Source organism: Lates calcarifer, linkage group LG8 (assembly GCF_001640805.2).
Source record: "Lates calcarifer isolate ASB-BC8 linkage group LG8, TLL_Latcal_v3, whole genome shotgun sequence".
Classification (NCBI taxonomy): Eukaryota; Metazoa; Chordata; class Actinopteri; family Centropomidae; genus Lates; species Lates calcarifer.
In genome coordinates, this window is record NC_066840.1 from 4,897,790 (window position 1) to 4,914,175 (window position 16,386).

Below are 16,386 nucleotides of genomic sequence, written 5' to 3' on the forward strand. Positions count from 1 at the left end.
GCTTTGGATAGTGTCTGTGTAAAATGGTGTTTCCTTAAATAAATCAGGAATTAAAATCTCTTCCACAACACAGCTGTCAAAACACCAAACTGCCAAAATTTGCTTGTCACATGGCACGACTATGGTGAGAGGCATGCGTGCTGAGGAAGAACAGAACGCATTATTATCTCCATGTCTCAGTTACTGCTTTTTAAACAGAAAAACTTCACTGTTACAGAAAAACTCCCAGCACAGCCTATTTCTCATTCAGAGAGAGAAATTGACACATAAATATTTATTTGTGCTAAATCTTCCACATTTTGTCTAACATGTGAATTATTCTCTAAAAGGCACTCAGTCTGACATACACAGCACACACTGGGATCCATAAATCTCAGCCCTCTGCCACCAGAGTCTACTTCTGATTACTAAACCAGTCGGGGCCTCTGGCCAATTAAAACTCTCCATTTGTGAACATTCCAAAATGCTGTCATCCATGAACATTTACCCAGAAGCCCCTGGGGAGATTCCACAACATTGCCCTGGCCTCTCGCTCTGTCTGTTTCCCTCTCCCGTCCTGGCCCTGCATCTCTGGCTTTGTCTCCCCACACAAAAGCTCCCTGCCTACACCACTTCCCAGGTCACTGCTTTGTCAGGGTTTCAACTCGCTCCTGCACTTCCCAAAGTACATTTAACGAGTCACACATCAAATTCCAACCACTGGGGCTGTTTTCAAAGTTCACCTGCTGCATAACTTTCTTGTGGTCAAAAAGAAAATCTGGAGGACTGAGTTTGACTCTCTGACCTCTGCATGCAAAGCAGCTTGTGGTAAATATAGCTCCTGATTACAGATTGTGTAAGTGGTGTTAAATTATTTCCATAAAGTCTCTTGTAAGCAGGAGGGGAATTTTGCGAGGGAAATTCAACTATACTGGACACGGTTCACGTGTTAACAATTAAAACAAAAACTACATCTCAACACCTAGAAAATGAAGGCTATTACTGTTCTAGAGACTATTCTGTTGAGAATATTTTGTGAAACATATCAGAGGTAAAGACATTAACTCTGATATGTTAAGTAGGACTTGGAGGTCATTCACCCAGACAAGTTAATGTGTGTTAATTAGTCATAAATGGCAGTGGGCACTGGGCAATCTTAACACAGTACAACACAGTTTTCTGACTAAACATAAACATTTGGCCCAAATGGAATATGGAAATCTGCCAGGGGTCAAGAAACCCACAAGAGTAGCAGTGAAGAATTGAGATCAGAAAGCAGAAAGGTCAAACTCCCAACACTTGCGCAAGTTCTGTCTCTAACTGTGAGGGGGCCATGATTCATGTTAACACACTTATGGCGAGTTCAAACTTCAAACAGAAGCGGTTTGTTTCAGGAAGAGATTGAATTCTCACAGCGTGCTCTGCAAAATCTTTTTGCAACTTGTTTGACTTCCTTCTGGTAAATAAAACAACCACAGGTGATTGGCTTGACTCAGACATTCAGACCTGTGCAAGCCTCACCATTCAGCCAGGTGGTTTTAACATGAGCGCCTGTGACAAGTGTTGTACGGACAACAGTTTCATACATGAAAGGAAAACAACACTTGCAAATAAATCAAGAAACTTTCCTTTCTACCATCACTCTGCTGGGAATCTTTACTTAACAACTGTACTATCTATCAGAGGGAGTTGGAGGCAATGATTCACGTTAACAACTACTCTAATCTTTCACCCTTTCCACATCTTTCTCTTAGGTTATGTGCCGTTTGATGAGCCGCAAAGTTAGCAGTGTTTGATCTACTGCTTTTACTACAGATTCCACCTTGACGCGTTAGCTGGGTCTGGGTCTGTGTATGTGTGTGTGTGCGTGCAAGCAAGGAAATGTGAGTGAAAAAGAGCAAGACTGTGTTATGTTTAAGATTTGCAGAGACAGGCAGAGGTTTTGCAGACAAACAGAGAGGACAAGTTACAGCACAGCGTGATTATCACAAGGGAAGAGAAGAGGGGGAGGAAAAAAAGAGGCACAAAAGACCTTCCTGGCTTGTCCCTCTACACCAACCCTCCGTCTTTCCACTGACTCATGGCACACAAATGAAAACAGACTTTAAAGGAGAAGATGAAAAACACTCTTTACTTAAGGCCAAGTGCTTTACCATGGGACCCTGCACAAACACTGTTGTGCTGTCAGAGAAATGGACTACTGTCGAGCAACAGGTCCTTTTAAGATGTTCTTCACACACTGCTTGAGAGCCACTCACTAGACTATCTAAGGAGGTTTTGTGGCTTGGTCATATGCATTTGCATGAGCAAGTTCCACATAACAAAATCACCTTCAACTCCACATTCAAAGAATTCAAAAAATCCAACTTTGTTGAAACATATGAGAGCTTTTAAAAGAGTTAACACACAAACAATACATTTCATCGTTGCCAGTAAAAGCCAGCGAACCCCTCCTAAGGACAGGGAGCTCCTTGACAATGTTTATAACAGACATCCAAAAGCAGCTGAAGTCCACCAGATGTTGAGGCAGGACGGGGCCCGATGAAGCCCCCCAGGCAGAATGAGGTCAGGTACAAGATCAGGTTTCTGGAAGCTCAAAGCTACAAAAGGGCAACAAAGATTCTGATATACCTGTTGGGTCTTACGAAACTGGACACCAACGGAGGCGGTGGGAAGAGGACCCCTCATCGCCTACTGTCAAAGAGACCAGAAAGTCTAAACCTAACGGTACAATGGTTTAATGGGCCCCAGTCATGGATGGCTCAGTCCCTTCCTGATGATATGCACTGAATGTGTTGATAAATCAAAGCTACTTGCCATTCCAATGATGTACAATGTTTCAACCCCTGGCGCGTCAACTTGCATTCCCATATAACGACTAATTTTTCTGCCAGCAAAAACCACCCTCAGAACACACTGACCAAATGATTTGCAGCTTTGGAACCATCATTTAACAACATATTTGATCCTTTCATGTGTGTATTTTTTTCCTCCCTTGCTTATCGGCCCCCAGCCAGCAGGACGTCTGCCATTGTTTTCTTCATGTTTTAAATTTGAGTTTTGATGACCCGCTTTTAACACATGGCATCAACACGTCAGTCAAATTCACAGAGCTATGTGAAGCAGCCAAAGACCCGCCTATAGCCTCTCTGTTTGACAGAACAAAGAACTCTTGAAAAGCAAAGAACAAAAACCTGGGGGTTTGATCTCAAACAATATAATTTATATGAAAATAAATCCAAGAGTGCGCAGCACACAGAGGGATTAGGTAAATATTAGGAAACCTATTATGCTAACTGCAGTTTGGAAAAGTGAGCTAAGTGTGAGTGACTGCCTCGTCAGTGGGAGTCTTGATGTAGGCCTTGGGAGTAATTAGCAGGGATTACAGCCCGTCTGGCCTGCACCCAACACTGGGGTTTCAGCCCAAACACCCAGGCAAGTCCCTGGCTTCGCTCCCGCACCACTCTCTCTAACCACACGGGCCTCTGGCGAGTCACACAAATCCTAATGATGATCATGACTATCAACACAGACATCAACCCCACTGTGGCTTCATAGGAAATCAATTAACTTTGGTTGAGTTACACCTACATCATAACCACACTCCCCCACTGGCAGTTACGTGCGGAGATGGCCTCAGTGAGCAAGTGGAGCCTTGTTGTGTTGGGGGGGGCATCCCTGCAGTTTGGGATCAGAGCCTACGGCCATTCGCCACACTCCTCACAGCTGGCTGAGTGACACCAGCACTGAGGTGATCAACACAAAGGAGATGCATGACGGCTCGAATATCAAGAGGGACAAGAAATTACACCACCAAGCATCAGCTGCACAAATGGACTTCCTTAACTAGCGCATTTACTGTTTTGATAAGCTAAGTCGCCTCAGGAAACACTGCATGTGAGGCAAATGTAATAGGTTTTCACGTATGAATGCATTTTTTCATCTAGTACAAAGTTTAAGTCTGTACATGCAATCGGAGGTGAAAAAGTGTTATCGATGCCTCCCAACTGTTAGAAGTGATATCAAAGCTTTAGGGAGATGTGTGTTAACAAGAGATGTGGTCTAGTTTTGGCGTGTGCATCATCTAAAAGTCTGTCTGTACAGAGAAAACAACAAAGGTAAAAGCAGACATCAGAAAAGAGAGATAGGTGGGCTGAATGCAGCACGGCAGGAAAATACCAGTAAACCACTATTGATGGCAAAAAAGAGAGGAAATCACCCAGGGATGAGGAAGAAAGGAGAGACTAGGAATGAAACAAAACCTCCCAGAGGAGCTGCTGAAGAGCGAGCAGGGGGAGAAGAAAATGAACTGATATGTCAGTTGGGATAGAGAGGGGGTGGGCAGCTGACTTTAACAGCGTCCAAACAGGACGTGTTAACAAGGGCTTTCAGGGGGATTGCTCCCCTCAACTCAAAGTGGGGAAAACCACAAAGCCAGATCAGGATTTCTCACAGTTTGCATCAGACAAAGACCAACACAGATCCACTAAACGATACAGTCAGGTTTGACTGTTACCAGTCATGCCAAAAATGTACTGTGAGGCCCTTTGGTTAAAACCTTGTATTGTGTTCAACGGACACGTGTGCTCACAGGGGTTACTAAGAGGAGCAGCCTGTATGTCTGAGCGAAGATGAGTCACAGTGCATGCATGCATGCATGCATCAGTTACCTCCCCAGATTCCCTAAGTCTGTGTCACAGATACACAGTCGCTTTCTGGCCCCTGCCTGGTCCACCACTTCTCCTGGATATTCAGTTTGACACGCCCTCGAACAAAACTCTCTCCTGTCAGTCAAATCCCCCCTCTCTTTCTCTGTATGCCTCAGTCAGTCCCTCCAGCTCTCTTTGTTGCCATGTGTTCCCAACTCCAGGGCTCCCTGTGTGTGGGTCTTGGTGGTCCGATGTGGAATGTGGTGAGGAGGGGGGGAGGCAGGCAGGCCGGCCTAAAAGGGGGTGCTCAATTGTTCCCACACACAGCATCAACCCCCCACTGATCTGTCGCTCACTTGGCTATTGTGGGGGGGGGATGCAGATAAATGGAAATACGAACACTCAGTCGACACACACGCGCACACACAGCTATTGAACTGATGCTACACTAGAAGCATACTAAACAAGTGTAAGAGGGGAACTTAACATTCCACAGTTGTTGAAGAAGGATACCAAAACACCAAATCAGGACCAAAATAACAAAATCATTTCATCCACCAGGCAAGTCCAAGCAGCAACTAACTCAAGTAGTTTCAGTGATATACTCATACCATCCGTACACAGCTACATTTTTTTTGCTCACTGTGATAAGCTGATTTGTTTTGGACTGATGATAACGCAGCTGTTGCTGGCAGAGCAGAACGGGACGCCGTGAGAGCCTGATCGCAGAGCTGCTGTGCGGCGATCGCAGGAATCTGATAAGGGTAGCGAGATACCACAGAGCTGGCAGGCACGTGTAGCCACCCTCCCTCCCTCCCTCTGGCCCCCATTGGGATGCTGGAAGTCATAGCCAGGCTCCCCCCCGGGTTCACAAGACCTCAACCTCATGATACCTAAACTCAATTATCCTGAGGACTTGCCAAACAGTTACTGTGGACATGTCACACATACAGGGCAGAGAGCAAGAGGAGCCATCGCATTATCACTCCTTTTAACTGATCTCCAAGGACACCACGCAAGAGGAGAAACTCCAACCATATGCTCACAGTGTATGATGAGCCTATTGACAGTTTACTGAAAATACATAACATGCAAGACTTGGAAGTCCAAATATGACCATTCATAAATACTGCCTTTAAAATCATCAAGGAGTTGAGGATCTTTGCCCTTACATCCTCATGTAACCTGATGCAGACAAAAGATGAGAAGAAAAACCCTTCATTTTAATTTAACACCTGCTTTCAGAAGGGTCAAAAAAGGCACATAAAGGCAAGGAGAAAGAAACAGTTGAGCAGTTTCAAACCAAGAAGCTGCACAAGTCTATCCCATTGCTCAGGAATGTTATCAGAGATTACTGTGCATGCTTTGGCTTTAATGCGGGGTGTTTATTTAATCTCAACCCACACACATTTTCTCAATTTTCGTTTCAAATCAATCACTGATATTAATGTTTGTGAAACTTATTCCTCTTGGGACAAAACGCTGCTGCACTGTGAACTTTTTGTTTAAAATAAACCGACAAAACAGCTATTCTACTGACTATTTACAGTTTTACTCAGCTTAAAGTAACTGGCTGTGTACAGATTTACACCACTGTGTCAAGACTGATGAATTTGCTACTGCTTCACTGTCATAGCTTTCAATGACTTCATGTATACAAAATCTAAATCTAATCCAGAGTGCAGTTTTGATGCACTATGAGTAATTCTTTATTTATACATTTCTGTTCATGAGTCAGACTTGGATGAGTGAATTGGTCAGTTGGTTGTAACCACACCTATGGGTGGGACTAAGACAGTCTCTTAAATGACACACCTGAATCAGTTTGATCCCTCTGTAGCTGGCGAAAAAACCAGTTTGGGCTAAAGGTGTTGTTCCTCTGCTGAGGACCAATTAAGAAAGAACAAAAGAAGCTAAAACCTTGTTCCTCGAGTCATTTGAAGGATTAAAGTCCACAGTTACAATTTTGGGACTCTGTAGTTAAACAGATGTGTGTTTCCACATGGTTTGATTGAATTTAGCTTGAAAAAAAAAAACTCTCATTAACTAGCCTGCATTTCTGTCAGTTGGGGACTTACATTATGCTGAAAGTTGAAACTAGGACACAAAGTACAACTGCTAGACAAACTAAGCTGTCTTTACAAGAACTAAAAGATCCTCTTAACAAAATGTCAACTTCTCAAATAAAGAGTCAATTTTTTGACCCTTTGCTGTACAGAATCTGCCCTCTAGGAAGATTCTCTTACATAATATGGCCTGTTTACAAAGTAAGATGTAAATGTCTGGACTTCATGTGACCCTCTAATATCTATAAGCAATAGGAATGAGAAAATATATCACTGTAAAAGTGTGTGATTAACTAGAAGCTAGAACATAAATTGATCTCTGTCTGCACGTTAGTAGTTGTTCTCCAGTAATAATTAGGCAGGGTTTTGGACTCCTGACCTCTCGGACAACATCAACAGGAAGCAGTAGGGATGACTGAAAGATCACAAAAGTAATGCCCCAATTATAAAATCTAGCCATTTCTGCAGCACTGAAGTGATTCTTAATGATAAGACTTGCAGAGTGCTTCACATAAAACAAAGAGGGTTGTTTGAGTTTTATGGGATTGACCTTGAGAGGCAAGTAAGACACTTGGCAGGCAATTTATTAGTTAATTATTACAGGTGTTAAAATACCAGGCCACAGTCCTACAAGGCAGAGCCACTCAAATATTAGTCTTTGAGCTATAAAAGCTCCTGCAGACTGTGTGTGCCCCAGTTCCCTGCTCTTATCTTATCTGCTGAATGTCACAGCAATAACACAACCTGTTATTTCCCAAACTGTAATGATGCAGGGCATGCAGCCACTGGCAAAGGGGGAAGGAGCCCTCACAATGTGAGACTGCAGAATGTCTTGAGCTTGCCGAGAGGCCAATGCGCTGAGGTCATGCACGCTTCGAGTTTCAGTCATAATGCACTGAACTGATTATGAGCAAGGGATGTTCCTCATGCTGAAAGGAGGGAAAACGACCCTCTCCACTTTGATCTCTGCCATTGTCCCATACCTGAAGCATGACATCAAGCCTGGCTGTCAGAGTAAACCAAAACAGATTTTGCTTAAAGAGTCACAAAACAGGAAGGGCAGCATCCAGCCCTGCAATGCATACGTAGCCTTTGACATGGCAGATACCAATCTGGTCAGAGTTAACTGCTCTGCTTTCAGAATGGGCTTGAGGAGCTGGACCATGTAGCAACTGTGCAGCAGTGCTTAACAGATACCTCTTAACATTTATCACAGTATCAAATATAACTGTTAAGAAAAATAAACACTACCTACTATTAGCAGATAGCTTCAGACAGTTAAACCGCCATTTACATTCTGTATGATTGCTTACAGTATTTATCTGTCATCATTAAAACTGTGAGCATAATTTATTTCCCATTTAAGTGAGGTATTCAACCACAGGCCCTAAACAAATCATCAGACAAGAAACTTGGAAACGAGGTCTTGAACTGCTTCCACGTGAGTGGTAAAAGATTGATACCATGGGATCAACAAGGAATTTACCATGTGTACCAATGTTCCTCTGTATCACTTAATTCTGTCTATGCTCAGGCAATCAGGGTTTCCATTTCAGTTTTACTGCATTAAAACATCTTTATTGAATCTCAAGTCTGGCTTCAGCTGAGCCCATTGGAAATTTGACTAGTAACAAACATTCTTATCTCTGTGTTGCCAACAATAACACAAGATGTTTGTGGTTATAAAAGGCAAGTTTTGAATCCCGTGTCTCCAATAAGACTCATATTCCACCAATCTGATTAACGATGCAAGTATCAAAAGAGGTAAACATTTCAAAAACTGCTTCTGAGACACCTAGCAAAGAAACTATGTAATTTTTAAAGTATGTCTCCACTGCCACATAAGCCTGCACAGTTATGGTTAAAATAAGAATGGCACCTTATTCTGGAAATAGTGTGACTGCAAACTCTAGTCTTATATGGAATAAAATTATTTAACTTCATCTATTGCATCAAACATAGACTACTTCTACTTCTGCAGACACTGTAAGTAAAACAACTTTTTTCAATGAAACATTTTCTTGTTTATTGACTGCTGAAGCTAAAATTGTGATATACATATGCAGGTGATTAATGGTCTAACCCTTGCACAACCTCACATCCAGTTCAATTACACACAGACTGTGTTATGGTCAGGAGAAAATTAATGTTTGGAGTTTGACCTGTTACAAAGTGCAGCAGTGAAGCTCTGACAAACATGACTGAAGTTCAATCAGGCTGCACATCTGGAGCCATTTCTCCCCAGCAACATGAAACATTTCAAGAGCGCAGGGCTTTTGTATCTGCTTTTCGCTTTCTGGAGACCCCCCGACACTCTTTAATGACAGTAGACCTTGTTGCTTTCTATGGATCAATTATCTCAGTCTCTATCAATGACAAAGAGCTGCTCATTGAGGTCGGCCCTGCCCAAGGCCCAGACATACACCAGGAATCTATTGTAAGGAAAAGGCACGTGTGTATACAACACAAACCTGCACAATAAAACAGCCTTCATTCAGATCCCTCTTTCAAAATCCAGAGATGCAAGACAATTAAATCCAACCAATGCAGACATGTTGGGGTACTCTCAATGACATTTAGCATCACAAAGACATACAGGCAGAAAACAAAAGGACCTATAGACTTGTGTGAAATGCAGGGAAAAAAATAAGTTCTCTGCCTCTTTGACAGTTAAGTCCAACTCAAATTCTAATGAGCTGTTGTGGCCTCAACAGAAAAGGACAATCTGAACATCCTCTTACTATGCAAAGTAAACACTTAAAGGACATCAGTACAATAAAGAGGACACATATTAATTGGTCACCCTTGTCAGATGAAATAGGCTGTGAACACTTCACCAACAGAAACAGTTGGGGCCTGAAGAGTTTAAGGTGAAAAAATACACCGAGAAAAAGGGGAAAGAGGATTTTTTTTATCTGTGGTAGAACGCCTGATCCTAAATGACTTATAAGGGGAAAACCAGCCATGAACATGACAGTAGCCATGCCTGGATGACCTACTTGTATAGAAACAAAGACGTAATTCTGAGGCTACTACAAAACTGGACCGAATTTAGGGGTTAGAATATATATGTGCATATTCATTTTAACCACTATAAAATGAAAAGGAAATGAGAGAAGGGAGGGATTTAAAGTATGCAGGACACAGTGGAATTTCAAACCCCAACCCCCTTCCCCTGCTCCCCTCAAGCCTTCACTGTAAAGGCCCCCCTACATAAGTTTCCATTACTTGGGTTTAACTCATGATTAGCTGACCTGATTTGCATTCTCACCTCTGTCTGACAAAGCAGTTCCTATTTATTTCCGAGCAGCTTTCATTGGTGCATTACATCCTGTCTGCAAATGTTAAAAATGTTAAAACCACAAAAATCACAGAGACCCATAGTGAGGAAAAAAACCCTTAAGCCTTGTTCACAATGCACAGCGATGTTTACTAAATCACTGCCGGCTGCCTGCACTTCACAGCTGTAGGAGTCCCTACTAAGGAAGCCTGGAAATAAACACAGGCCTGGCTTTTTTCAGTGGGGAGCAGAGCTTGTGTGTTGATTATACCTCTTTATTGTTATGAATTACCTAGAAGTATTTCCTAAATGAAACCTATGTGCACCCACTGGAGTAGTGAGTGGTTGCCAGACACACATTGGTTATGAAGAATTTATCCCCCAGATGTTTCATTGCCTCTCTCGCCAAACTTAACATTGTATTGTAACTTAACACATGAAAAAAAGCCCCATGTCTGCTTTGTAAACATGTTTACACACAGACTATGACAAGAGCACAAAATGTCCATTCACAAAAGTGGCAATTTGACTGTTTCCTGTGGGGTCTTCTGTACTTTTTCAGTGACTCCTAAACTTAACACATTTGAGAGGATTTTAGCTTTCACCTTTCAAAGATAGTTTTGCTTAAGACTAACTAACCGTCTCTGTTGAAGGTTTGGGGCTAATAATGGGACAGCAGAAAACCTGTGGACACATTTAATGACTTTAACCCTTCTCATGCTAACTTTGCTAACTTAAAAACTTCTCATTCGTCTGAGGACCACCGGGGGACCTCAGACCATTGGGGAGGGGGGGTGGTGGTCCACTGCTGTGGACAACAGTATTTTATGTTTAAAACAGTGCCCAAAAAACAAACTACAAAAGCTTACCGTTGACTCCTTTGTTGGGGACGTCGTTAACGTTGAAGCCTTTGGAGCTGTAAGCAGCACGAACTTCATTACAGTTCTTCAACTTTTGCTCCGCAGACCCCGACACAGACAACACAACCAGCGTGCAGACTACACACAGCACCAACAGCGTCTTCATTTTGTGTCAGTTAAAAAAACAAACAAAAAAACTACAAAATTACCAGCACAAAAAGCAAAAAAGAGAAACACTGTAATCGCTCAGGTGTGCGTAAGCTAGGACAAAGTTTCACCGACTCCCACGCTGAGTTTCCTCATGGAGACGCGCTGATTTCTTCAGCTCAACAGATACTTAATTCACAGCAGCTCTGAGGCCACCTCTGAAACTACTTCGAGCGAGGAAAAAACACCGAAAAACACTTTAGACACGGCTCTAACGTCGTCCGTTTAAAAGCTCGGGTATGTATCGAGTCCCAGACTCAATCGCAAAAACACGAAGAAGCGACAGAACAACAAATTTAAAACATGTAAAAAGTTTTTAAAACTACAGGCAAGAATCTCTGAATCACACCACTGCTTCACAGCTTCGACGACAGTATAAACCACGGGAGGAGAGTAGACGGTAGAAAGTTGCCGGGAAGGTGTTTTTCTTCTTTCTTCCTTTCTTTTCTTGCTTTCTTTCCAAAACTTAAGGAGGCCGTGGTTTCCGTAGGAGAGGACGCTGGACTGTATGCTAGTCGTACTGGGATCCAGATGCGAGCAGAAAACCCTGGTGGACACCCAGGAATGAGAGCAAGTTCCGGGGACAAAGACCTGGAAAACAGAAACACCAGGGGTGGAGCATGGAGCAGGGACCTCAAACCCTGGATCTCTTTCTATAATGTCTAGACTGGTGGTAACCAGGCTTGAAAATCAGGACTGGAGCTGAAGGTGGAGCTATACTGTGGCACAACATGAGGGCTTAATATTACTGGTCCACATAACATAAAGAAAAGAAACATTAGATAACTAAAAAGTGCTTAAAACCACAAATCTCTTTTACTGCAGACCCTTATTTGACCTGGGGTTTGAGAGAGTCTCCTTATCTGTTTTTACTGTTGGTGTGGAGATGGTAGCAGTGATAAAGAAAAAACCCTTTGAAGTAAACAGACATCCCTCATGTTACTCTCACTGTCCTAATGTAAAATAAGAAGAATAATTAGTGATGATTACGTTTGCTGTGGACCTTTAGGAACCACCCTGTGGACTGTTTTGGGTCCCTAGTCCCCATCTTGAACACTGCTAGATTTTGTAACTGATTGTTGTTGGTGGTGGGAAAAATGAAAATAAATGGCAAAGTCTTTATGTTACATCACTATTTATTTATCAAATTCTTTTCTTGCATGACAGCGATTTACATGAAAAGAAAGCACAGGACACCAAAGACATTTTTTATCCAAATGTGTTGTTTCTGTTCAGTCGTTATAATCCAATGCATCTTGGTTTGTTTAAAACCTGCAGATTAAAACCTGGATAGTGTTACAGTAACCATGGAGTCAAAATTACAGGCCTGTTCCTTACACAAACACAGGTCAGGCTGTGTCCTGTTAGCAACGTGGGCAGTCAGTGGTGTTTTTAATACGCAGCTGCCTGTCACATAGAGCGCCCAGTGTTGTAAACTGCAGTAAACAGTCGACTGGAAGAGCGGTGGAGCAGTATAAGTGGATAGAGATGACAAAAATGAACAGGAAATGAATAAAACAGTCAATTCAGATTACTGGGTACTTGAAATTACCTGGAAAACACATGAGATTTATAACACAAGCATAATGAGTACGCTGCTGTCATGCTGTACATTTGAAATAATAATCAAGATTCAACACATCATGGTTTGTGTTAACACATCTGCATACACCTCAGAGATAAACACTGAGATCCAAAGAAAAATGAAACAACAAGTTGATTAACTCTGAGGCTGAATAATTTCATCCTAAAAGTGTTTGTAACTGAATGGATCTACATATGTGTCCTGAATTTTGAGTGCATTTAGTTCCTCCATTTGGAAGTACTTTCTATAAACATCATGTGTTCAGCAGATACTTAATATCCACCATATCCTCATCCCTGGTCTGCCTCAGTCATATTTCTTTTATATTTTGTTCCGGTGTTTTCTTTTCCTCTGTTCTCAGGGACATTTTGTTATATCTGCTGTCATGCTGCTTTCTGCCTCTGACCTTTGCCCTCGTTGCAACATGTTAACACTGGAAAACAACTCTTTTAGTTTAGTTTTCACTTAGTCAAGTCAATGTAAGACTTTTAAATTACCATAACCAATCATATTACAGTTTCCTCCATGTTTTCCCGTATTCAACCATATATAATTCTGAATTATTAAATGCAGAGATTTTGATGTTTTTGTCTAATGAGATCTCAAATATGGTGTATAGAATTTTATAGAATGCACAAATAATTGCACCTAGTCTTATATGCAAATCCCTTAATTAAAAAAAGAAGCCATAATAAGACTTTTTACCCCCTGTGTTTAAACATGCCTGGACTTGTGGGGTGCTTCTGTGTGTGTGTGTGTGTGTGTGTGTGTGTGTGTGCGTGCGCACATGTCCATTGGTTTGGGGGGTGGCACTCAGCAAAATGACATTCCTCCTTTTGTGTCCACATTCCTCAGACGGCTCCATTCATTCTGTGTGACTGTGGCTGCTGCAGGGGAAGCTGGGGTTTTGCCGAGGGAGCAGGAGGAGGATGCTGGGTCTGTGTGCATGGGAGAGCGTGGGCCCGGCGCTGCTCTCAATAGGCCAACAAAAGGTAAGAAAATGGTCCAGTGCCATGGTAATTAGACATGAATGAGCTTTGAACGACGTGACATGTCTCAGGCTTTTCTCTTCTTGGCAGAGGAATTTCAACATCCAGTTTGGTAAAAATTGGACTGGACTGTGGCACCCGTACGCTCACTCAAGCACCTGAATTATATTGTTATTCTAATTTATATGCACTGTTTGATGACCCCTCAGGCTCATAAAGGTACCCAAGCCCAAACATCTTTGTGTGACCGTGAAATAGTGCTGAAATACATATTCATAGGGAGTCAATCACTCAGGCAGAAAATGCAACAATTCCTAATAGTCAGCTATTCTCACTGTTCCTGCTGACTAACATCAAATTGACCTTTCACTCTCATAATGCATGCTGTTTCAACATTACCCCAATATTACCCTAAGAAAACATGTGAACTCTGCATTTCAATAGGCCTGTTTGCCCTTTCTCCAGCCTTGCATTAGCATTCAGAGTATGACCCCCCCCCATCCCAGGTTAGCTGCTGCTCTCTCTGCAGCCAGCGTTTGCTCATCTCCTAATAATCAGCCTCTCTTTTCCATCTTAAAAGCTGCAATCCAGTTCAGGAGAGAAAAGCACAGCTGGATAACAATGGCGTTTTTATCTGGATCTGGGGAGTAGAGGGTGCGTGGGTGTGAAAAGTTACAGCAGAGCGGCGGGGCACAGAAGCAGGATTTTGAAGTGTGTTTGCAGTGACAGGCGTGTTATGTGAGGAACTGTGAGTGATTGGCCTTGTTAAGAAAGTAGACAGGCTTTAAAAATGGAGACGAAACACAAACAATTAGGACTAATGAAGCTTGTTTCATTGTCGGGCTGCGGGTGAGCGTCTGTTACCTGGTTAAGGCGACTCCTGGGGTAAAACTAATGGGGCTCAATGTTGGGAAGCCCCACAGTGAGGGGAGATCTTATGCCCGGAGTGGTTCATCATCTGCTGGGAGTGAGAAATACAGATCCAGAGAAAAACACACATGAATCACATTGCTTTGAGGATTCTGAGAACTACGAGCACAGGCCAGAGACACATAAATTATAAGATTCATGAAGGGCTTTGAAGTGGATCAGAGGGTGAAAAGCGCAAAGTAACATATATACTTGTAACATTGTGTGCCCTATTCATAACCTCTGCTGCAAACCATCAGTTTTGTCTTTCTAATTTCTCCCTGCTCTGAAAGGACAATTCCACCGTGAATACCTAAACATGTGACGTTCAAGGTGTTTCAGGAAGTGGATCTGTCATTTTTATATTTTTGGTTTACCCAATTTTCCACAGCCTGTTTTATTCACTGTTACCTTAGTTAATCACTTCCTACATTTCCCAGAGTGACAACCCCAGAGAACTTGTTGCACAAGAGAGCCAAAGCTAGCTTTTGATTTGTTTATTTTTCATGACTGTAGCTAGGTAGCTAGCTGGCTATTGTAGGAAGATGATGCTCACTCTTAATCTGGCCCTTTAAGCTTTGGTTGGCCAGTTGTTTTTCTAACTGACAGAAGCAGAAATCAAAGCAGCACCAGACCTGCATGAATTCCTGAACCAGTTCAGAGATGTAGGTGGAGATTCAGACGTCTGGAACCAGGTTAATATAAGACCAGTGTATTTAAGACATGAACATTTCTGTCTTTGGTGGTGCTATCAAGACACAATGAATAGACTGAAAGCAACACAGAGCACCAATTTTGACATGGTATGTCTGATTTTTAATTTTAATAAAAAATCTCACAAAAAATACACACCTGGGGGCTTTAATGGATGCGTAGTTGAATAGGAATTGAACACTGCATAATTTAAATGTAGTTATTGTTGTTTCATCTTGATGGAAATGTTTTTTGTAAAAATTTTACTGTCCTGCATCGCTGAATTTGTATAGGAAATCCGAGGGGGAAGAGAAACTGTGAAAACTCACTGCAGTAAGATGTGAAAACTAGTGGGGTGAGGCCTCAGCAGGAAGTGGGACAGTAACTCAGTCTTATTTAACTACTGCAGGTGTGAATCATAGGTAAAAAGAGAACAATAGAGTATAAAATAGGGAAAAGAGTTTTTCTTCTTAAGAAAAAGCAGACGTTATGCCCCTTACAAAAAACATGCTGCACTTCAATCTTCTCTACTGTGGCTGTGGTTGGTGTACAGACTGGCATCTGTTGTACAATGGATGACTCCCTGATTGTTGAAAGGTGTAGAAAAGGAGAAGTATCTGGTCTTTGATTCTGAGGAACTGACACCAAAACCTGACATTTACTGGTGATGAGTTAGATCAGAGGCCTGCACGGGGCCAGTTTAACAAATCTGCACACCCCGTCATAGCTTAGAGCCAGGACTGTCTATTCTAAATCAAATCCAGACCAGAGCTGACCTGTTAATATAAGTCCCATGACCCGTATTGTTATCTAAACAGATGGGCCACATGGTCACTCACTATAAAACTCATCCAGACTGTATTTACACAGGGCTCACATGATGGCTGCTCTGAGGTTATCTGACAGTTTGCGTAATGTGCCGCCCCATTTAGATGTACAAAATACTTGCTCAGTCAGCTCCCACTTACTGTTGATATAATCTAAAATGACACAGAGATAACTGATTTTGTATAATCATCTGTCCACATATCCAATGTGACTGCCTCGCTGCTGTCAGCTGTCAGTCAGCTGCATTCTGACTTCTGCAATGATGGACTGAGGGATGACAGGTTGTGTTGTAGGCATTCAGATTTAAAAAAAAATCATGGCAACAAATTAGGCTTGATAAA

The 16,386-nt window shown here is 42.2% G+C and overlaps 1 protein-coding gene across 1 annotated transcript in view; it reads right to left on the minus strand.

Annotated features, from left to right (window-relative positions):
- gpc4 (glypican 4) overlaps positions 1–11,574 on the minus strand; it is a 30,005-nt gene extending 18,431 nt beyond the window's left edge. The window contains exon 1 of the mRNA XM_018669515.2: positions 10,844–11,574. Coding sequence (XP_018525031.1) covers positions 10,844–11,000 — 157 coding nt within the window. The 5' untranslated portion in view covers positions 11,001–11,574. The remainder of the gene's footprint in view (positions 1–10,843) is intronic.
- Positions 11,575–16,386: the final 4,812 nt, after the last annotated feature.